At 34.4% G+C, this 22,190-nt stretch overlaps 3 protein-coding genes across 3 annotated transcripts; 2 read left to right on the top strand and 1 right to left on the bottom strand.

Moving 5' to 3' along the window:
- The first annotated feature begins 1,131 nt into the window (after window positions 1-1,131).
- On the top strand, window positions 1,132-5,132 carry LOC112797284 (probable protein S-acyltransferase 14). Its single transcript, XM_025840132.3, has 7 exons — window positions 1,132-1,628; window positions 2,010-2,229; window positions 2,325-2,416; window positions 2,996-3,119; window positions 3,206-3,291; window positions 3,901-3,966; window positions 4,534-5,132. Exons 1-7 carry the CDS (start codon window positions 1,413-1,415, stop codon window positions 4,657-4,659), a joined length of 930 nt encoding a protein of 309 aa, XP_025695917.1. The 5' UTR covers window positions 1,132-1,412; the 3' UTR covers window positions 4,660-5,132.
- Window positions 5,133-7,351: 2,219 nt separating this feature from the next.
- On the top strand, window positions 7,352-14,808 carry LOC112797283 (probable galacturonosyltransferase 7). Its single transcript, XM_025840131.2, has 10 exons — window positions 7,352-7,944; window positions 8,742-8,773; window positions 8,894-8,953; window positions 9,304-9,363; window positions 10,665-10,740; window positions 10,826-10,878; window positions 11,476-11,777; window positions 12,695-13,046; window positions 13,141-13,671; window positions 13,957-14,808. The coding sequence occupies exons 1-10, from the start codon at window positions 7,776-7,778 to the stop codon at window positions 14,230-14,232; spliced, it is 1,911 nt and encodes a 636-aa protein (XP_025695916.1). The 5' UTR covers window positions 7,352-7,775; the 3' UTR covers window positions 14,233-14,808.
- Window positions 14,809-16,108: 1,300 nt separating this feature from the next.
- Window positions 16,109-20,057, bottom strand: LOC112797282 (protein SCARECROW). The gene is made up of 2 exons (XM_025840129.3): window positions 17,787-20,057; window positions 16,109-16,953 (listed from the first exon to the last, which is right to left on the bottom strand). The coding sequence occupies exons 1-2, from the start codon at window positions 19,856-19,858 to the stop codon at window positions 16,497-16,499; spliced, it is 2,529 nt and encodes an 842-aa protein (XP_025695914.1). The 5' UTR covers window positions 19,859-20,057; the 3' UTR covers window positions 16,109-16,496.
- Between the last annotated feature and the right edge of the window lie 2,133 nt (window positions 20,058-22,190).

The raw sequence follows: 22,190 nt of genomic DNA, 5'->3' as shown, positions 1-22,190 counted from the left end.
GTGTAGCGTGGGGACCATGACGTTGAACTTGGAAATTCTCAAGTTCAGCATGGATGAGGCAGTGTGTCCCTTTTGTGCGTTCCTTGAGTCCACGTTGAACTTGAGAATTCATTCTCAAGTTCAGCGTGGATGATGTGTGCTTCTTCCTTTGTGCGTTGGACTCCACGCTGAACTTGAGAAAGCTCAAGTTCAGTGTGGAGGAGGCAGAGTGAAATGGAAGAAAAGAGTATACTATTATATATTGTTGGAAAGCTATGAAAGTTAGATTTCCAATGCTATTGAAATCATGTCAATTGGACCTCTATAACTCAAGTTATTTTTGTTTGAGTGCAAGGAGGTTGGGGTTGACAGCATCATTCGCTTTCTTCCTTTTCTGCTACAAAACTTCGTCAAATCCATCCAAATGCTACCTGAAATAAACAGAAATTGTGATACAACTCAAAGTAGCATTCATAGTGGTTAAAGGTAATTAAATCTTGATTAAACTCAACAATTTGAATACAAATTCACTAAGAAAAGATAGAGAAGATGCTCACGCATCACCTGCGACGAAGGCAGGAGACAAGACCGGCGACGGTGGCTTCGATTTTTGAAGCGCAAATGGTGGTGGCTAGACGAACGTTGCGTCGGTGCCTTCGAAGCTCGAAGTTGGGACGGTGGCGGTGGCTGGACGGACTTGTGTCAGCGGTTTCAATGAGGTGGAGACGAATTAGGACTGAAGTCTGGACTGCTGCTTCGCATTGTGGAAGTTGGAGAGTAAAGGGAAGAGGGGTTAGGGAATATAAGGTTGCCCATCCTTGCACGACGAAACGCAATCATTTTTGTTAAAATTCAAAAACCGACTGGGTCACAGTTCAGTTCGACCGATCGATTTCCTGCCGGTTCAACAGTCCAATGTCGATTTTCAAATCTGTTGGTTTTTTTTGTCTGAATCGTATTTAGCAACAGTTTACAGTTTAACTGGTTCGACCGACCAATTCAAACCGGTTTTCAAAATCTTGAATAAAATAAAATGAATAATAAAATAATAATTTATAAAATATAAAATTAAATAAAATATAAAATATATTATTTAATTATTTAATTTATAAAATTAATTAATTAAATAATATTTATTTTATTACATCATTTAATGATCCACATATTTTGGGACATCAAAACCGAAGCCTTAATTACTAGTTAATTTTCCCGAACCCTTTAACCCACACAAGAGAGAAGAGAAGATACACAGCGCAAGCAAAAACTCGCGTACCGCGTGTGTTTCTTCCCTTCTTCTGACGAAACCACCGGTCCTCTTGCCCCCCGCTGCGTCGCCGTTATGCTTCTCTGATCCGCAAATTACTTTTTTTTTAGCTGAATTGAAGTGTAGTGTAGGGTTCTTCTGTACAAAAAAAAAAAAAAAAAATCAAAAGATGCATAGATCTGGTGCTTTCATGGCTTGGAACGTGTTCAAGTTCTGCACTTCTCTGCGTGGACTTGGCTCTGTCATGATCCTCTTGGTCCTTGGGGTCGTTGGTGTTTCCTATTATGCGGTTGTGTTGACTAATTTTGGACCTGCTTTGTATAATTCCGGTGGCATTGCTTCTCTTTCTTCTTCCCTCGCTGTGTTGATCTTGTTTCATTCTTTGGTATGCTAGAAAAACTAATTAACATTGATTTTTTTGTTCTGTAGTTTAGCATATTAGGCATTTGATTATTGAATTTGATTTGAATTGTGTTGTGTATCAGTTGAAATTTAGCTTGTCACTTAAACTGTTTTGATTATGATTCTGAATTGTGAATTTTCAAATGCTTGAGTTTACTAGGGAGTTTGAAGTAGTTGGAATTTTTTCCCTAACTTAATTGGGAACTCTTACTCTTTGGCCTTTTTATCAAATTCAGGAGTGCAGTTTCTCTAAATAATTGGAATAATTAATTAAGAGGCTAATCACTGGTTGTTTACTTGTGTCTTTTACTGTGTGGACTGAATGGTGGTGATAGTTCTGAAGTTTCATTGTGTGATTATGCAGCTGGTTATGTTATTGTGGTGTTACTTTGCTGTTGTGTTTACGGATCCGGGTATTGTACCGCCTAACTGGAGGCCTGTAGTTGATGAAGAGAGAGGAGAGGCTGACCCATTAAATGGGGTAGAATTAAGTAATTTGCAATCTGATCCTTCAAACCAGCTGATCCGGTATTGCCGGAAGTGTAGTCAGCCTAAGCCAGCTCGATGCCATCATTGCTCTGTTTGTGAGTTTTGACATGTGAAAGTTTCTGTTTTTTGTATTTCCACATTGAAGCTAGTGAATATAAGTTTGTTCCTTCTGTTGTCTGATTGATACCAGGTGGGCGTTGTGTGCTGAAGATGGACCACCATTGTATCTGGGTAGTCAACTGTGTTGGTGCTCTAAATTACAAGTATTTCATTCTATTCTTGGTATGGAACAAGTAATCTAGAAAAATCCTAATTTCTTTACTTTTAACATCCTGACTTCTGAGATAATAATAATACGATGTCCATTATATTGTGTACATTTTCATAGATGATTTTTGTTATTTATAGAGCTTCTGGTTCTTGGGTGGTTGTGCATTGCTTATGTTTGGCATGGTTGTAGAAACTTGCCTTTCTTTTTTCTACTTAAAATATCTTTCTCTGCTATTGAATATTCGAAATACAGATCAACTTTATTCATATTGACTTGGATGGTACTCATTTTGTGGATTGTCATGTTGATATTCATATACATTTTGATAGTGGTACATTGAAGTGGAACTTTTGTTTTTGTGACAGTATGGAGTTGGTACCTTAAAAGCACTCTTGACAATTGAGATGAATAATGGTTTAGGCTTAATTTATGTTGTCAGATTATTTGAGCATAGTAAGCTTTATATTCTTTCGACCTGTCCTATTACTATAACCATAAAATGAATGGCTTTGAAGTTGTTGCATAATTTTTAAGCTCCTGGTATCAAATGTCTTATAGTAATTATATTATTATCTTACATCTTATTGCAGTTTTACACCTTTCTTGAGACTACTCTTGTGACTATATCATTACTGCCATATTTCATAGCATTCTTTACTGATGAAGAAATTCCCGGAACACCTGGCACACTTGCCACAACTTTCCTTACTTTTGGTAGAGTTTTCAATTTTAAAACATGCTTTCTGATTTAGCTGTTCATTTTGTGTTTGAATTTTATAACACTGTTGAATTAATTGCAGTTTTGAATCTGGCCTTTTCGTTGAGTGTCTTCGGATTTCTAATCATGCACCTATCACTAGTAGCTGCAAATACAACTACTATTGAGGTAAAGTTTTGCATGTTTCATGAGTTTTGTTCCCTCTTTAACTTTGGATATCTAAACCCTAAACTTATGAACTTGTTTGCACTACTGGGGTCTTATTCCTTTCTTGGGAAAGTAATCCCTTTTGTTCTTCTGGTCTTTTACCCAGAATAAAGTAATAAACTATTTACCTAGAGGACAATATCTGTCTGTGTTTCGTTCCACTTTTGTAGAATTGATTTTGAAGAAAAGTGATCTATATTTGGTAGCTTTTCTAGAAGTGATTTTGACAAAAAGTAAAAATTTGTTACTTCTCCATGTTCAATTCTAGAGGTATGAATTGATTTTGGAAGTCATGAATCACAACATAAAAAGGCAAATTTTATTCTGATGTCCCAAAATCAGTTCTAGAAGCTCGCAATGGAAAAAAGCTAGCACATTTAAAGTTGTGAATCTTTGAAGCTGCATGAACTAGCCATTTTGACAAAGATAAATGCCATTTGGGTGTCTGTGCACCTATGAATTGCTTATTGTGAAAATATTCCTGTCTTTCTTCTGTGTAGTTTTTGGAAATTCTGATTGTTATTAGAGGATAATGGGTACTAACACAGTTCTTTTTCTTGTTGTGAGAAGGCATACGAGAAGAAAACTACTCCAAAATGGCGTTATGACCTTGGTACTAGAAAAAATTTTGAACAGGTCTTTGCATCTTATTCTTTTATCATACTGGGGACTGTTTATTTTTAATTTCCTTTTTAGATTTATTTTAGGTTGATTTTAAATTGATACCCCAAAAAATAAATTCTTTGATAATTAGTTTTAGCTCATGTCTTAATGTTCACATTCACAAATCTCACACTAATTAATCCAATGGCACCAGAACAAACTGGGGAGAAAGCATTCCAAATTAGCTAAAAAGGTATTGATATATAGATAATAGTTTAAGGTTATAAAAATGGCAGGGACTGAAAAGTTATGCTATCTTCTCGATAGGAATAATATAGGATATTGCTGCATCAGGAACAAACTTGCAGGTATACCTGGATATGTGGGAAATAGGAAATTATGATGCTCCCCCTCCCAAAATTATAGCCGATGATGGAAACATTTGTCAACATGACATGGAGTTCTATATTTCCTACTGACCTAATTATATATTTTTTATTCTATGTTATGATGGCTAGAGCTCCTCAGCCTATCATTATTAATTTAGAATCTTGAAGCTTCTACATTCTGATCTATATTTATGATGGTGCTTGGAACCAGGTTTTTGGGACAGACAAGAGATACTGGTTTATCCCTGCTTATGCGGAAGAAGATATACGAAGGATGCCAGCTCTTCAGGGTCTTGAGTATCCATTAAGACCCGACTTCGACTCCCAAGAGTGCTGAGAGCTAACATTGCCACAGCTTGTAAATAATCTGATCTCATAGGCGGCAATTCGTTTGTACAGGTATGATCAATGTTGTTCTTTTGTGAGGGGCTCTTGTCCGAATTTCAGATGAAGGTTTTGACCTGTAAATGTATTCAATTCCCGGAAATGATATAGCTTTCTCAGTTTGGATTACGAACAATTAGTGTACTAGACTCTTTCTGGGTGAGGGGATCTGGAGAGGGTAGACGTGTGCAAAAATATCCTTGTAACAGGATTAGGAACTGTATGATGAGGATTCTTCTGTTGTTCAATTTTTCTTTTTCTTTTTTACTAGTTATTGGTCATACACATTTTTTAATTTTTTTCTTCTGAGTCATTGTTGTAAATATCTGCAAGCATGATACATAAGGTAATCAAAAAAGATCCGTGTGTAAACAGTCTCACTGTGAATATGATATATAATAGGGTTCAATGACGTTTTTTGATCCATATAGCCGGTCCCAGCTAGTGGAATAAGATTTTGTTATTGTTGTTGTTATTGTTGTAAATAATTAAATATCTTCCATTCACGAGTCATTTATCCCATGTGTTTGTTAACTCTGTCAGGCTCTCTTGGTCTCCCCTTCCTTTTTTTTTATTTTTTTGTAAGGGTTAATTTTTGTTTTCTCCATGCTTTCTCTCTCAATGAATGAGATCTCCATGAAACACAAAATATTTACTCCATGAAAGAGGGTGAAAGATTGCCTTAAAATAAATTCCATTAATAGAATGCTCCTTATCCATGTTCCAAAAGAAAGCTATTTGACAAGTTGCCGACTATTATAGAATTTACGTAAGGAGTAGAATCTATAATTTCAGGCTTAGTAAACCAATCGTGCAAGTATCAGTTTTCTTTGGGTATGATTTGGATTGAACAAAATTGTGTCATTAATAGGTAATGATTTATGGCTTGACCAAATTCAATATGACATTACACTAGTAAGGAGTAACATAATGCAGTGATTGTTTACCAAATGAGAAGTAAGTTTTAGAATTTAAACTATAAAGTTGTCCAATTAAATACACGACTAACGACTTTCTTATCGTTAGCGAGAATTTATGTTTTCTTGGTATAGTGGATGGAAACTCAATCCAGTAACATTGACATGCTAAATTCCCATAATTAGTACTAAAAAACAAGACTTGGGTAGGCATTTATTGTTGCTCTTCAAATCATTAAAAGTGGTCAGTTCACTCGTCCGTTTAAACAAGTGTCGGGGGTTCTAATTCCGTTTTGTGCATGCAACAACACATTGGTCAGTGGCAGACCTTTAAATAGAGTTCAGATCCGCGACGGATTTGTCCTTGATCTGTCGGAGATTCGAATTCCGTCTTGTGCATGCAACAACATATTGGCCAGCGGCAGACCCTTAAATAGAGTTTAGATCCGCGATGGATTTGTCCTTGATCTGTTGGGTTGAGGGATACCGTAGGCAATAAAAAAAAAATTAATTAAAAGTAGTGAGTAGTAAAAATGTCTCAAAGTTGAAATTGAATATTATAATCATTGATGTCTTAAGACTTAAAGTGTCAAAATACTTTTATAGGTATATATACTCTGCGGTTTACATCACCAAGGTATATCTCTTCCATCAAAAGAGAAGTGCTGGTTGAATCTCATTTGGATGAACTATACATCAGATCTTTGAGTCATACACGAACAACACTAAAAATTTTATATTGGCATGTTCTAAGATTTTGGAATTTTGTTAATGAAAAATTTTCAAAAGTGTAATATTCTAAAAAATTAGGGACTACTTTGTCAATTATTTTTATTAAGGACTAATTTATCCAAGACAATAAATTTTAGAGACCGATTTGAGATATCATTAAAAAAGTATTAGAACAAAAATATTACAAAAGGGATAATAAACAGCATTCTTAAAGAGAATAACAAAAATGAAAAAATCACAAATTTCAATAAAAAAAGAAAATTCAAATATTTATAAAATATAAAATATAATTACAAAATCAATCATTATATATTTATGTATATTTATACCAACTAACTACTAAAATTTTTTTAGAGAATACTCAAATATTTTTACAATGAAATAATCAAATATTTTATGAATATTAAAAGACACCTACTAATATAATTTTGTATGTTTGTTTATATTTTGATTATAAATATAAACTTTATTATAATGGTGGAATTAATTTTATCATATTATTTGTGAAATTTGATTATAAATATGAGTATAAAAAATTATTTGTTTTTATCATATTTTTATATAATAGCTGATAATTGATTTTTAATATTTACATAGCATAATTTTAAAATAGTATGGTTATGACTAAAAAAGTAAATAATAAATTAGTGGAAATAGATTCTCTTTATTTTTTTTTTTAATGGAGAGAATAAAGTGTGATCTCTTACCTTTAATTCTATAAATGAGACCAAAAATTAATAAAAAAAAAATAATAAATGATAAAATCAAACATTGAACACTATCTAATTTTTTTTCCATCAGGCTCCATTCTCCAAATTAGTGTAACATAGAAAACATATTTAGACTCTATTTAGATTTTCAAATCCTTATGAAAACAAAAGACAAGAAGATAATTATTAAGTTCGGATTTTAGTGGTTCAATAATAATATAAAAAAAATATCTCATGGACCCAAATCTATGTTTATTTAATATTTATGAGGTAAGGCAGACACAGAGAGTTGGAGGCATAGCAAATGATTGATAAGGCATAAGGGTGAGGTGGAGGTGAATTGAAAGTGAGAGTGCCCAATTGGAACCATGTTGGTTACTTTCATTCTAGATGTGTGCTTCGGATTCATTACATCAATTAATGATTATGCTAAACTAAATTCGCCACTTGTGGTTATAGTTTATATTACTGCTACACTCACACACTCTTGATTAATTATTTTATTTATATTTACTAATTAATTAATTAATTAAGAAAAGAAGAAAAAGAAGTCATTAGCGAAAAGAAATTAAAAAAATAATAAGAAAAATAAAAAGCTCATCAAGAGAGAGAAACACGCACAGAGGAGGAGAAGAAGAAGAAGAGAGTAAAGGGAAGGAAGAAGCACGGAAAGAGAGGAACACAAACAGGAACACGCAAACACGAAGAAGATGAAGAGCGGTGGTGGAGGTGGTGCCATGGGCGCGGTTCCTTCTTACTCAGTTCCGGCGAAGAGGCGGTGGCGAGGGTTCGTGATTGCGGTTCTCGGCCTCGTCATTCTCTCCATGCTCGTCCCACTCGTCTTCCTCCTCGGCCTCCACAACGGTTTCCACTCTTCCGGTAACACTCTCACTCTCTCTTCTCTTGATCCATTCCAAACTCGCCGAGATCCGTTACATTCTCTCTCCTCTCTCTCTTCCCCGCATTCATTGTTCCCGCGAGATCCGCACCGATCTCCCTTCGCAAAATGCAATGCACTCTAGATCCAACTCCTTTCTGTTCTGATTCCAGAAGCTTGTATGTGTGTTCGTGATTGTGTTGTCTTGGCGTACGGAATTCCAGGCTTTAACTTTGTGTCTCTCTGTGTTTTGATGAACTATAATGTAGATCCAACTTTTTTTATGGTTCCCAAACTGTGATGCGTCTTCGTAATTATGTGTCTTAGTGTAGTGGAATTTGAAACTTTAGGTGTAAATGTTAGCGGTAATCTTGAATTAACTAGCTTGTAACTTCAGTGTGTTATGATACTGCGCATCGTTCGCAAATGCAGTGTACTGCAGATCCAACGTTTGGTTCTACTTTGGAAACTATAATGTGTGTATATGATTATGTATCTTACAGTAGTGGAATTTGACACTGTAGGCTTTTAGTTTCAATTTGTTGGTGTTAAACTGTTTTTATGTGGGTGTGTTAGCGGAATTTACTGGTTCATAAGTGTTAGCGGAATTTACTTGTCTGTGTTATGACAATGTGAATCGTTTAGAAGTGCTGTATAATATGGATCCGACCTTTTCTTGTACCTGTAAAGCTCTATTTGTTTGGAATGGTTTTTGTTGGATCATGGATATAATTATGGAACTTCCACTCAAAAAGATGTGGCCTGCCTGATTTTTTTATTTTTTTTTATTTTTTTGCAGGGTATATATATGAACAGAGAGGTTCTCCATCGGTAAGCATTTAAATGTAGCTTTGATTCATTTGATATAAACAATTTTTTCTAGGTGATGCTTGATTTTGTTGTTGATGCTGATGTGTTTTTTGCCTTCTTGTCCGTGGTTATTCAAACCAGAGTAAGGGTCTTGAAAGCTTCGATCGGCATGATTCCAGCCGTAACCGCAATCGAACTGAGGTATGTTCAACATTTGTCTAGCAATCTTCTTTGGAACATCATAGGTCATTGTGGCCGTTTTTTTTATTGTGGTCAACGGGTTACAGATGTTCCCTACTTATTAATGTGGGGCAAGTAGTTTTAAGATTTCATTTATCATGGACGTGTATTAATTGAATGATGGGGCATTTTCTAGAGTGAAGAAAATGGGGGAACAATTAATCTTTTTCTTAGGATAATAATGAAGTCCAAACTAATGTATAGCCGGTGCATAACCTGAAGAACTTTTAACAAAGACATCCAAAACGTATGATATTGATTATCCCCATGAATTCCAAATGAATGTTATGTTTCTTTAATTTCTTTTGTAGGGAGATCAATCGAAGCATGTGGAGGAACTAATCACAAAGTTTGAGCCAACACTTCCAAAGGTTCTCTGCATAATACTCTGGTGGTTAAATTTTATACTTCTTAATTCAGAGCATTTAAGGATAAAATATTGAGTATAAATGATCGATTTCCTCATATATACCTGTTCATGAATGAGAAGTATTTATTTGTGTATTCTTAGTGGGGACAGGCTTGGAGGTTAATGATGTTTACCAACTCTCCCAAAGCATAGTGTATACCCAGTGTTTCACCACATTTGCCAAATAAAACTTTCCATGAAAATGGACACCTTGAAAAGATAGAGTTTTAATTGTTTCAGAAATAGGTCTACGCAACACACATTTTATGAGAAAGAATAACATAAGGGCGAGAAGCCTACAAACTTGAAACTGCTGGCAAGATAAACGACTTTATAATAGAGAACCAAAGGTTTTATTAATTAATGCATCTAAAATGATGGTCATCTTAAGGTTTATTTTACCGATTTATCTTAGTTGAGAAGATTAGTAACATCAGAACTAGGTAACTTTTAGGAGCTAAGGACAAGTGAATGTATGTTTCTCGAAATTGAGCTTACTTTTAAAGTTTGACTCTGTTCTTTTAGTTTTATGTTGATTTTTGGGTCTCATTGCTGAAGGATATGGTTAAGATAGTCATCTTATGCATAGGAGCATTTCTTCCCCTCGAGCTAGGTTTTGGGTAGAGTTAGGTTCACAAACTTAAGATAGTATTAGAGTTTATCTTGTGATTGATATTTTATTCTGGAGCCGGCCTCAAATGTCCAATCTTATGAACTTTACATTCTAGATGTCTAGTCTTAGGCACAAGGGGGTTGTTATGCTTGCATAGCTTAAGGATATCACTCCTCCAGGGAATGAGTTTTTGCAGATAAATGTTACCCCTACTCATGAGGTTCGCTAAAAATTTCTAAATTATTATATTTAAATTTTATTTTGGCATCCTTACTTTTTGGGTTGGTGTTAGGTTATTTTTTCTTCTTTTCGTTCTATTTTACTGGATATGTAAGATGAATTACAAGCTACGATTTAGATAGGATCTAAACTAATTAATATCATAATATTAGTCGACCTAATATCTTCTATTCTTCCTAAAGTCTACTTCAACCTTTTAAGTTCTCCAGAGAAACAAGACTTATTTATCCCTTGACCATAATATAATTGGGGAATATAAATGCACTGCTTTGTCTATGCAATCCTTGTTTTTTGGGCCTTGGTAATAAAAGTATTAGAAGGAAACAGAGTACAAAGACCATGGAGGATAAGAATCCTCCGAAACCAGATATTTTGGTTGCATTATTGATTATTGTTTGCAATTGCTTCAGGATGTTCTCAAGAATTATCCTCGAGAAGACAAGAATGGCACCATCAATAGGGTCTCCAGTGATGATAAACATAAAGGTATCATTCAGTTTTATGTAATTGACTGCTCAGGTGATATTTCACTTCTATTTCATCTTCTTTTCTAATCTAAAGTTCTTTTCAGGATTTAATGTTCCACCACCTATTGTTGTTCGGCAATCTCCTCTGACTTCAAGTGTACGCATACAATACTATCCTTTGTATAAAACTTTGAACACTGATTTATTGATTGCTCAAGATAGTTAATCCACAACCACAACCATCCCCCCCAAGATAGTTAATCCACAACCACAACCATCCCTCCCTCCCCCCCAAAAAACAAAAACAATTCCCTTGTTTGATAAAAGAAGAATGTCATTGAGATGAAGAGACAAGTATACAAAAAGGTTGGGGGAGAAAAGATTCTATTTTCAAGATGAAAAACTAACTGGTGAAAAAAGAAAAATCAATAGAGTGAAGCGTTCCAACTGATAAAGATGTCCCAGGAAAATCTCTTGAAAAGATCACGTGCTTTACACAGAAGGAAAAGAAATCCAGTAAACTAATGATTCCTTGGAATAGATTAATTTAAAACACTAATTTATTCATCATATTTATACACATAATATAGCTTGAGTACTGCTGTACAAAAACATTACAGCTGATAAAAGACCAACCTGATCAGTGATAACACTCAGAAGCTAAGTTAAATAACTAAAAACACAGTGGCCTGACAAACTTCTTCATAACTTATTATTTATACAGCTAGTTTGACTGATTTAAATTCTGCAACAGAATGCTATAGCTGGCCACATGAATCAAGTCACACCCGTTAAAACAACCCCGGCTGATGAAAGTGGAAAGTCTTGTGAGCTCACATTTGGTAGCTATTGCCTGTGGCAAAAACAACATAAAGAAGTAATGAAAGATGCCATGATTAAGAAATTGAAAGACCAACTATTTGTGGCTAGAGCTTACTATCCGAGCATTGCAAAACTCCCTGCACAAGACAAATTGTCTCGAGAAATGAAACAAAATATACAAGATCTGGAGCATGTGCTTAGTGAATCCACTACAGATGCTGATCTTCCACCACTGTAAGCTGTTATTCTTTTGTGGTATTTCTTTTCTCTACCGGTTTAATTACCTGGGTTGCATTCTACTTGATCAGTTATTGGAATACGATGTTTGCACATGTATAAAATTTGAACTTAAATCAAATAGCAGCAGAAGAAATATTGATAGTCATTATTGTATCAGCACACTTGACTAGAAAAGAGAACGATGCAAATTGGCAAAGAAAACAAAAATAACTAAATACTATGTTTTTAAGTTATGGAAAATGTATGCCAATCCCCTTTTCACCAGAAAAAGAAGCACCATTATACATATTATGAAAGGAACATCAAAATGGATGCCAAAAATATCATCCCATCCCATTGCAAATGAAGTTGACATTTGGAAGGAAATTATTAAATTTTCTAGGTTACCTGTCCAACCAAGTGATCATCGAAGCACATCAGCAACAAGATTTGTGTTTCTTTTTGACAACCAAAACTGAATCTAGTGAGGAGAAAATAATGTAAAATCATAGGGCAAAACTTCTGCTCTCAAAACATAACTAAAAGCTGGTTTGTATACCTGTATTCATTTCTATCAGCTTTTTACACTTTTATGTAAATTTTGTTCTACTATAAGTCGTTTGAATATTAGTATTTGCAATTTGAATCATGTGCTTCAGTAAACATGCTAGCAATTGTATGTCGTGAATCCATGATAGTGATTCTTTATCACCAACATATGATTCCCTTGCCTATTGCTGGGTTGGGCTAGTATATTATTCTGGAAACCATTGTATCTTTGGGTTTAATATGCCCCCCTTTTTTGCATTGTACCTGAAGCTATTGCTGTGGAACTTACCTTTCTGGATCGAATTCTCCTTTCTCCTTTAGTGTTCTTTCCTTTATGAATTACTCTAAGATCACAATAAATTTTATGTGGTATTTTGTTACAGCATTGAAAACAAGTCACAGAAGATGGAAATTACAATAACTAAAGCTAAAACAGTCCCAGTGGATTGCAATAATGTTGACAAGAAATTGAGACAAATATATGACTTGACTGAGGATGAAGCGAACTTCCACATGAAACAGAGTGCTTACCTGTATAAACTTAATGTCCAGACAACACCAAAAAGTCTTCACTGCCTGGCGCTGAAACTAACTGTTGAGTACTTCAAATCTTCACCTGAAGAAAGGGCTGATAAAGAAAAGTTTACAGATTCTTCATTGCACCATTATGTTATTTTCTCTACCAATGTACTTGCAGCATCCATAGTTATCAACTCCACTTCAATTCATTCCCAAGTATGTTATGTTTCTTTTCATGCATCGTTATCTTGGATTCATCAATTTCAGCAGTTGTAATTTTAGTTCCCTTGTTGCTGAACAAATGTTTCAGGAAAGCTGGAAGCAAGTTTTTCATGTGGTGACTGATGGTCAAAATTATTATGCAATGAAGCTCTGGTTCTTGAGGAACAAGTATAAGGATGCTGCCATTGAAGTATTGAATTTCGAGCATCTTGATCTCGATAACCAAAATGGGGATCCATTGCAACTGTCCTTGCCTGAGGAATTCCGTGTTTCTTTTCGCACTGCTGATAACCAGATTAGAACAGAATACTTCTCAATTTTTTCTCATTCACATTATTTACTTCCTGATATATTCAGCAATTTGAAGAAAGTTGTGGTACTGGATGATGATGTTGTTATTCAACAAGACCTGTCATCTCTGTGGAACCAAGACATGGGGGAAAAGGTTAATGGTGCAGTGCAATTCTGCTCAGTTAGGCTTGGTCAGCTGAAAAGTTATCTGGGTAAGAACGATTACAACCAAGATTCCTGTGCTTGGATGTCGGGGTTGAACATAATTGACCTAGTGAAGTGGAGAGAGCTTAGTCTTACACAAACATACCAAAGGTTGATAAAAGAGGTAAGTATTTGAGTTCATTGGATTTGCACTGCAATATTTTCTTTTACTACTGCTGCAGAAAATAGTAGTATTGGAAATAGTTAAATGAATATAGGAATTGTTAGGGTAATTGTATGAGTATTAAGCAAACGTTTTACCAGACTTAAATCCGTTGGAGTGACTTAACCAACTTACTAGTTTCTTTCTTTTATATATCCATGGTTGTCCTTAATCAATATATTCATTGAAGTATATTGCTCTCTGAGCATTTTACGTTACTGATTTTTGTTTTATTTCCTCTGATAGTTGAGTGCACAAGAAGGATCAACCAATTCTATTGCATGGCGTGCAAGTTTACTCACTTTTGATAATAAAATATATCCACTCAAAGATTGGGTTCTGTCTGGACTGGGTCATGATTATGCAATTGATGCAAATTCCATTAAGACAGCTCCAGTGCTACACTACAATGGGAAAATGAAACCTTGGCTAGATCTGGGAATTCCAAATTATAAGAGCTATTGGAAGGTGTTTATCAACAAAGAAAACCAATTCTTAAGTGAGTGCAATGTGTATTCATAATACGCCATGGTCAAGGCTTGAATGTTTTGGAGATTGTAGGGGTGAGCTCTTAAGGAGCAGGAAAGATGATATGCCTGTGCTTTGGGTGCTCAAATTTTTTCCAATGTAGCTTTTCCAAGGGGGTGTTTTGAAAGAAGTGAAGTGATAGTGTTGGTGAGCTTAACAAAACAGGTTATGAAATTAACCATTCAAATAAGAACCTGGAAGCTTCACTTGATTTTCTGGCAGAATTGAGCACCCCTCACAGTTTTCAAGATAGTTAAATTGGTTTGATGTTGAGGTTTTATCTGATCTTACTGTGCTGGTAGGCAAGTATGGAGAGGTATACATGAGCAAGGCATTGGTCCATGAAAAAAAAAATAACTCAAAATATAAAGACAGTGCAATTGTTTGTTTTAAGATTTAGTATCCTGAATGATGTAAATTATTCTTAGCCGGGAAACAAGTAGAACTATCCCTCCTAGTTCCTTGGATTTCAAATTTTTTTTTTTCCTAAGGTTTGTTATTATTTGATTACAAGAATGTTGTCCAACAGCTTTTATAAGAAAAATGATACAGTAACAATTTTGTCCTCTAGTTGAAGTTCAGCATTGCTGATCTTTGCTATTCAGTTGTGTCTATTATACTGCATCAGTGACAGTTGCTTTTCATAACTTGTACGAGACAGGGTAGGTAAATAGTAATATAATGTGAATCTTAAAAGTTGCATGAGTTGCACCTTTCGGGATGCACGTTGGGAAGTCAGAAACTTAACGTGGTTTGATAAATATGTAAGAGGGAGGAATTCTTTCTTGGATGGCACTGTAGCTAGAAAATAGAAATGTATGACATGGATTAGATTTTTTAACATTTGTTTAATGAAGTTTCACGCATGTGGAAGAGATTTTTTTCTCTCTTCTACATTTGGATTCCTTGCGTCTTAGTTTCAATTCAAATATTCTTTTTGCTTCCATTTTGTTTTTAAATTGAATTTATCCTTTGTTCAAAAAAATAATTTGAATTTATCATGGCTACCTTTTAACACCTAATCCTATAACGTATACACAAACAAAATTTATTTTCCAGTGAACCAAAAAAGGAAGGATTTGGATTTTCTAAATTTTAAATTTTATTTTAGAGAATAAAGTGTGATCTTTCACCATTTATTTTATAAGTGAGATTAAGAATAAATATGTGAGAGAAATCATTTAAGAGTAAAAGATTACACTTTATCCTCTAAAGTACAAATTCAAAATTTAAAAGCTCTAAATTCAAAAAAGAAATATACACAAACAAAATTTTCCGAGGTCAAACCGTAGCCTTTTGGGTATTCATCGACATGGAAGAATCGTGAACGTGTTAATAATGCATAGAATTTTTTTGTTGTACTAATGCAAAGAATTTAAGCACAAATACTTAAGAGTATTATTACCAGCACCTAAAGTCACCTAATTTTGTAGCCATTATATGAAAGTTAAATTCTCAATTATTTGCCAAATAAGCTAAGTTGCCTTTATTTATAAGTACAAGAAACTGAAATATGAATATTAAAATTCAAAATCGTATTTGTTTATAAGATATGGTTAAAAATATTTTTTATTAAAAATTTTTATGTAAAATAAAAAATAAATTAAATTAATTTTTTATTATTTATTTTATTTTATATTTAGTTTGTAATTAAATAAAATATAAAATTATTATCGTGTTTTATGCTGTAGTTAAAACCAAATGCAGCTTTAAAAGTCAATGGACAATTCAAGACCTAAGAATGCGCTCCAATATGTGGGAATACGCGGTTAGGAAGCCACTAAATCACTGTTACTTTCAAACTGAACAACCGAAGATAGTCAAAATCAGAATGCATTAGTAACAGCTACACTACTAATCGACAACATTATGGCTAGCTATATGGGTACCCATAAAATCAAAATGTCATAGTAACACCCTTCTCAGTTCTCACTTGTCACAGTAAAATAATATTGAGATAAATTCTATGATGTTCTCCAAAACAGAGAGAAATGTCTTGCTTTGTATTATTAAATGTATACCATAGGAACCTATTTGGATGATTAATTGATTACTACCTCCGTACTATCTAACTACATTTTCTTTTTTCCTTCTTTGCAGTGATGGTACACATTTAGCAAGAAAAGTCTCCCACTTTAGGAACACCATCTACCAAATATCTCTTTTTTAAATTAACGACCATAGAGATGGATGCTACATATAGGATTAGAATCAGAAAATGACATGACCATAGAAAAAAAAATAACTATGGAGAAACATTAACTATGATGATGAGCCATTGCAGTGGTATAGGGTGGTCTCCAAGCTGAAGCAGTGAGCAAACAAAGATCCTTCCAACCAAGTTTAAGAATACCATTGTCCTCCACCAAAGTGTACCCTTCAGAAGGGAACATACCAAGTAACAAACTTGCTTGTGTAGCAGCATTACCAGCTAGTGATATGCCTCTAAATCCACATTGTTGAAGCTTCTCCCTCCAGTTATGAAACTTTGGTTCACCAGTCCTTGATGGACCCCCAACAGCTAGAACATTCCGAATCTCCCTTGAGAGGAGTTGCTGCTCCACCACATGTCTCTCCTCACTCTCTTCTCCATAGCTTGAACCAAGGGAGTCAAATAGTGCTGAGTAGTAGTGTATGGCTTCCACAAACCTTCCCAAGAATGAACCTGTGTTGCTTAGGTCTTGCTCTACCACTGTTATCACCTTAGGTGCCAACCTGCATGATATTATAATAATGTCACTCAATCATATAATCACAAGTCACATGCAATGGAATAAAAGATCAGAATTCTTTACCATTTATCAATTAGTAAATAATAGATAGTATATACTATATGGTATATGGTAATAGAAAGCATTTAAAACTTACCATATAACAATATACTCAAGTAACATGTGACATGCAATGTAGCAACAAAATTATTTGCAAGGTAGTATCAAAATAGTATATAATGTTCACTATTAGTAAATCATACACGACATCAAAATCTTAGAAAGCTTACTATATACATATTATGCAGTTATTTATGTCCATTAATGTGTACGTAGCGAAATTCCACAAGTCATCATCATTGGTCTCAAATTTTTTTCCCTTAGGAAGGGAAAAAAAGCAGACATAAAGTGACTACTAGACCCTAAAGTTTGAAAAAAGAAGCTAATGTTTTTGGGAAATCTTTCACGAAAAGTACTATTCCACATGTACTCAAACTCACAACTACCTAGCTAGCACAAACACACATCAGCTACCTCTGGATCATAGCAAATCATATGAGAAATCATATATAATTCTCTAAAATAATACTACATAAACCAAAATAAAATATTTAACAAAAACAATATATATAATAAAATTAAATATTTTGGTAAAACATTAACGTACTAGACGTCCAGCTTAAAAAGCAATAAAAGAACAAAATCATCTCTCGGGCATAGCCAATAATAAGCAAGAAGAAAAAAGATCAACCAACATTTCCATAATCCATGCAATAATGAATAATGAATAAATGAGATGAGAGCATGGAACAAAAAGAGAAGAAAAAGATGAATTACCTCTGCAAAAGCCACAAAGTATTTGTGTCCGAACCAGTAACATCATAAAGAGAATGCTGCAACCAATGAACAGCAACAGCCTCAGCCTTACTAACATTAAGCCTCTCAGGATCAACGTTCCCAACTTTCTCCGCAACGCCAAAGAATTCAAACGGAAGGCCAAGCTTATTGGCAAAATCCGATAACCGCTTACCAGTGGCCTCGAGCGCTTCCATAGAGGTTCCAAGGCCCGTGAGTCTCACGTAAGGAGGCCCACCGGGCCTGGAAGCCAGAATATGGAAGAGGCCAGGCCACTGGAGGCCTTGCATTATATCTAGATCTATGATGTGAACCCTTTCTTCTCTCTCGAACGCTTCTTGAATGGCTTGGTTGGCGGTGAAGTGGGAGAACTTGACGAAGGGGCTGATTCCGTTGAAGACTTGGAAAGCGGAAGCCACTTTCTGGCTGTGAGGAACGATTGGCAGCGTTGCGTAGATTCCGAGGCAAGAGCTGACCAGCCTTGCGGATATGGCTTCCGAGAAATACGCTGCCACGCGTTGCGCTGATGTGCCGAACGGCGTCGACAGTTGAGAAATTTCTAGAAGCATCTTGTTCGCGTCTTCTAGATTCTCCGCTGAAACTGCTTCTGCGCACTGGAGGAGTAGTGTGAGGAGGTGCAAGCCTTCTTCGTCTTTCTTCTTCTGTTGATTCATCTCCTCGGTTTTCTTTCTCGTTAGCACCGCCATTTCTGTGGCGGTGGCGGTGCTCGTGGTGGTTGCCGGTGCTGTAACAAGATCTTCTTCGGGTTTCTCTTGTTGCGGTGGCTGTGGCGGCGGAGGAGGCGGTGGCGGTGATGGTAAAGTATTGGCCAACGAAACTGAATTGTTGTTGTTAGAATCTAACGGCGTTGGCGGTACTACAGGCCAGTACTGGTTCAAAGATGAATCTTGAAAATGCATAGCACCGTAAGCATGCATGTTTGAAGTATTTGTTTGCTTCATAACCGGAGTTTTGTTTTGTGGAGGCGGTGGTGGCGGTGGTGCTGCGGGCACGGCGGCGGAGGAGGAGTCAGAAGTGAGGAGGCGGAGCCTGTACTCAAGAAGCATGGCCAAGTTTGGGTTGCAAGGGTATATAATCTCCCTGACGTTGTTGATGAGCTGAGGGATTGAGACACTATTAGAGCTGTGAATTAGATCCTTCAATATTCCATCGATCCAATTAGAAGCGGCTGAGCTTTCATCCATGGAAGAAGGCGAAGAAGTAACAACCTCAACAATATTTGCAGAGTTGTTCCTTATGTTTCTCTGCGATTGTGAAGATGGAAAGAGTGGCAGACCGGAGAATCCGCAAACTGCAGGTGATGTGGTGTTTTGATTGTTGTCAAGTAGGATTTCTTGATTGAAGTGTTGAGCGTAGTTTGGAGCCGAAACGGTTATGGTTGTGGAGGGTATTGAGGGCGAGGAAGAATTGACGGTGTTGATGAGATTGGTGGAAGAAGATGATGACGATGATGAAGATGATGAAAGAGAAGGTAGCATCATAGTGGAGTAGTTGGTTGTGAGCGTCACAATGGGGTAATTTGGAATAGTAACGTTATCTCTTGATACAACAACATCACTAATACTATTACTATTATTGTTATTATTAATATTATTATTGTTATTGTTATTATTATTATAAGGATAGTTACAATTACTACCTGTACCAACAGGGGAGCCCTTTTGAATGAAAGAGGAGGTGTTGATGTTGTTGGTGGTTCTACGAGGAAACCTAGGATACTCAGAAATGGTGGTGGTGGTGGTGTTGGTGTTGGTTATGGAAGGGTGAAGTTCCATCTCAGAAGCCATTCTTTTTCTCACTAATTTCCTCTCACAATGAGGCTGATTCATGAAGCCACTACTACCATGGAGAAGAAGCATGTGTTGTTGTTGTTGTTGTTCTTCACCGGCGCTGATGTTGCTGGAAGCACTGGTGAGAGGGCTACTACCACTTCCGGCAGCAGCAGCACCGTTGGTGGTGGTGGTGGTGGTGCTGACATTCCCATCTTCGGCAGTGTTGTTACTGGCACCAGTGAACAAAGCACAAGCAGCCATGTCTGGGGTACCAAATAAGATAGAGAAGAGAGAAGAGAATCAGAATAGAGTGATGATAGGCTCTATCTTCATATCCTGCTAGTGTGTCTATGTATGTATGCACTATGCACATCAACAATTGTATGTGTAATGTGTGCCTTCAAATAATTAACCCCAAAAGCGTACTATACAGTAGCATATGGTTAAACAAACAAATCACATGTCTCTTTCCTTTTCTCTATATATTTAAAAACAAACAATATTATATTCGCTATTTTATCTATATATTTTTTTACTTTTAGTTTAAAAGATGATGAAAAATGAAGAAAAAATTATATTATAGAAAATGATATATAAAAAATAATATAAATATTATTTTTTAATTAATTTTCTCACTATTTTTATACTATTATTTTATTATATTTATTATTCTATTGTCACCCTAGGGCCTCTAATTTTTGGAGCAAAGAATCTAGCAGCACATGTTAAAAATGCAAAAATAGTTCTTTCAATTAAAAAAAAAGTTAAAAATTTTAAGATTTTAAACAACTTATTTTATTTTATTTATCTATTAAATGTCTACAAATTAATAAAAATTAAATAATCATACTTGACTATGAATATTATTATATTATTGATAAATGTAACTTTTAGAATTGTATATTTTAAAAATATTCGAAATAAACCCTATTAAATTAATTATTGTTCCCGTAACATTTGTATATTATCATAATTCAATTATTATTTCTAATTTGAAAGGGGGGCACATCCCAAATTACAAACAGATAACGTTGTTAAGATTGGGACAGTGAATGTGTGTGTGAGACTTATAGGATTCTTTTCTCTCTCACTAGTGTAGTTACAATCTCTTAACACGGTTCTCTATGCCTTTTGCCTTTTGGATGGATCTGTGATCCATGTCTCTGTCTAGCATTCCCATGGTGGTGCAAAGCAAGGGGAGGGTGAGAATGTGAGTGTGTGCATGTGTGTTGGGAGAGAAAGAGAATACAATAACGCAACACTGTGCCTACGGCGGCTAGCTATTCGTCTTTGTGCATCTTGATCTTATTTATTTATATGGTCCTATAAACATGTTATTCTCTTTTTTCTCTTCTTTCTTTTCTTTAGAGACTCATCGTGAATAGCCAGCCCTAAGCTAAGCATCTTCTTTTGTATTTTTTTTATTGGATCTTTACCATTTCCATTTCATAACATGATGCTTATCAATACTAGCTGCCTAACCACCTCACTACCCACAAAACATATATATATATATATATATATATATATATATATATATATATATATATATATATATATATAATTTCACTATTTTCATTTTTCTTAAGGTTAGTTTTATATATATATAAGTCAATTTTATATTTTATAATAAAAATTAATTTTGATGATGTAAAAAGATAGTTATTTTTTTAATTTATATATATTTTATATATAATAAAAAATTAGTTTATATATATTTCATTTTTTAATGATTATTCGCATGGTCAATATAAAAAGATAGTTATTTTTTTTGACGTAACGTTACGTAATTAAATGCACGTATAAAATTATTTTACTTTGATAATATATAAAAATTAATTTTTTTATAATATATAAAAATACTTAATGTTATAAATATTATACATATTTACATACAGATATTTATTTAGTACTCATTAAATAATTCACATTTGGAATCTGATAAAAGTTTTATAAATTTTTTAATAATTTTAGTTATGGCAATTGGCAAACTCTTATTATCACAAATATAAGTATATACTAGCGCTTGTAAAGACATTAAAATTGAATTAAATTAAATATCAAAAATAGTTTTAATTTTTTTGAAAATATTGAGAATAAAGAGTATTATATTTTATCTTTTTACTAATAAAAAAATAACATATATATAATACAGTAGTTTAATAATGAAAAGAGATAAGTGCAATTAACACAAAAATAAAAATAAGAGAGAAAAAGTGAGAGGGAAACGATGTGGTAGGTATAGTATTGCAGTTGTGGTCGGAAATTATAGAATTGAAAGCGTAGAAGGGGGAGATATTTTTATCTAATGCTTTCGTCGTCTTCCATCACAACGAATTAGAACGGGTAATCACACAAAGCTATACTAGTACAAATTTTTGTAATTTTCTTATCATGGTAATGTCATTCATACATTAAAAATTTTCATTTTTAGCAAAAATTATGTAACAAAATGGGATTAAAATTTTTATTACTTTCACTATATATTATTTTTATCACTTCTTATTATTATACTTTCTATAGAAATAAAAAAATATATTAATGTTAATGCTCAAATAATATTACTCTTTATTAAGCTTGTTTGTGGAATTAT

Source organism: Arachis hypogaea, chromosome 4, assembly GCF_003086295.3.
Source record: "Arachis hypogaea cultivar Tifrunner chromosome 4, arahy.Tifrunner.gnm2.J5K5, whole genome shotgun sequence".
Lineage (NCBI taxonomy): Eukaryota > Viridiplantae > Streptophyta > Magnoliopsida > Fabales > Fabaceae > Arachis > Arachis hypogaea.
Note: the sequence above shows the minus strand (reverse complement) of the source record. Positions and strands in the feature narration are given on the sequence as shown.

Coding starts and splice junctions, on each gene's coding strand:
- LOC112797284 (XM_025840132.3), top strand. CDS start 1,413: ATGCATAGATCTGGTGCTTTCATGGCTTGGAACGTGTTCAAGTTCTGC. Junction 2,230..2,324: donor ATGCCATCATTGCTCTGTTT/GTGAGTTTTGAC, acceptor GATTGATACCAG/GTGGGCGTTGTGTGCTGAAG. Junction 2,417..2,995: donor AGTATTTCATTCTATTCTTG/GTATGGAACAAG, acceptor ATCTTATTGCAG/TTTTACACCTTTCTTGAGAC.
- LOC112797282 (XM_025840129.3), bottom strand. CDS start 19,858: ATGGCTGCTTGTGCTTTGTTCACTGGTGCCAGTAACAACACTGCCGAA. Junction 16,954..17,786: donor ACTTTGTGGCTTTTGCAGAG/GTAATTCATCTT, acceptor AATATCATGCAG/GTTGGCACCTAAGGTGATAA.
- LOC112797283 (XM_025840131.2), top strand. CDS start 7,776: ATGAAGAGCGGTGGTGGAGGTGGTGCCATGGGCGCGGTTCCTTCTTAC. Junction 8,774..8,893: donor AACAGAGAGGTTCTCCATCG/GTAAGCATTTAA, acceptor TATTCAAACCAG/AGTAAGGGTCTTGAAAGCTT. Junction 10,741..10,825: donor CAGTGATGATAAACATAAAG/GTATCATTCAGT, acceptor AGTTCTTTTCAG/GATTTAATGTTCCACCACCT.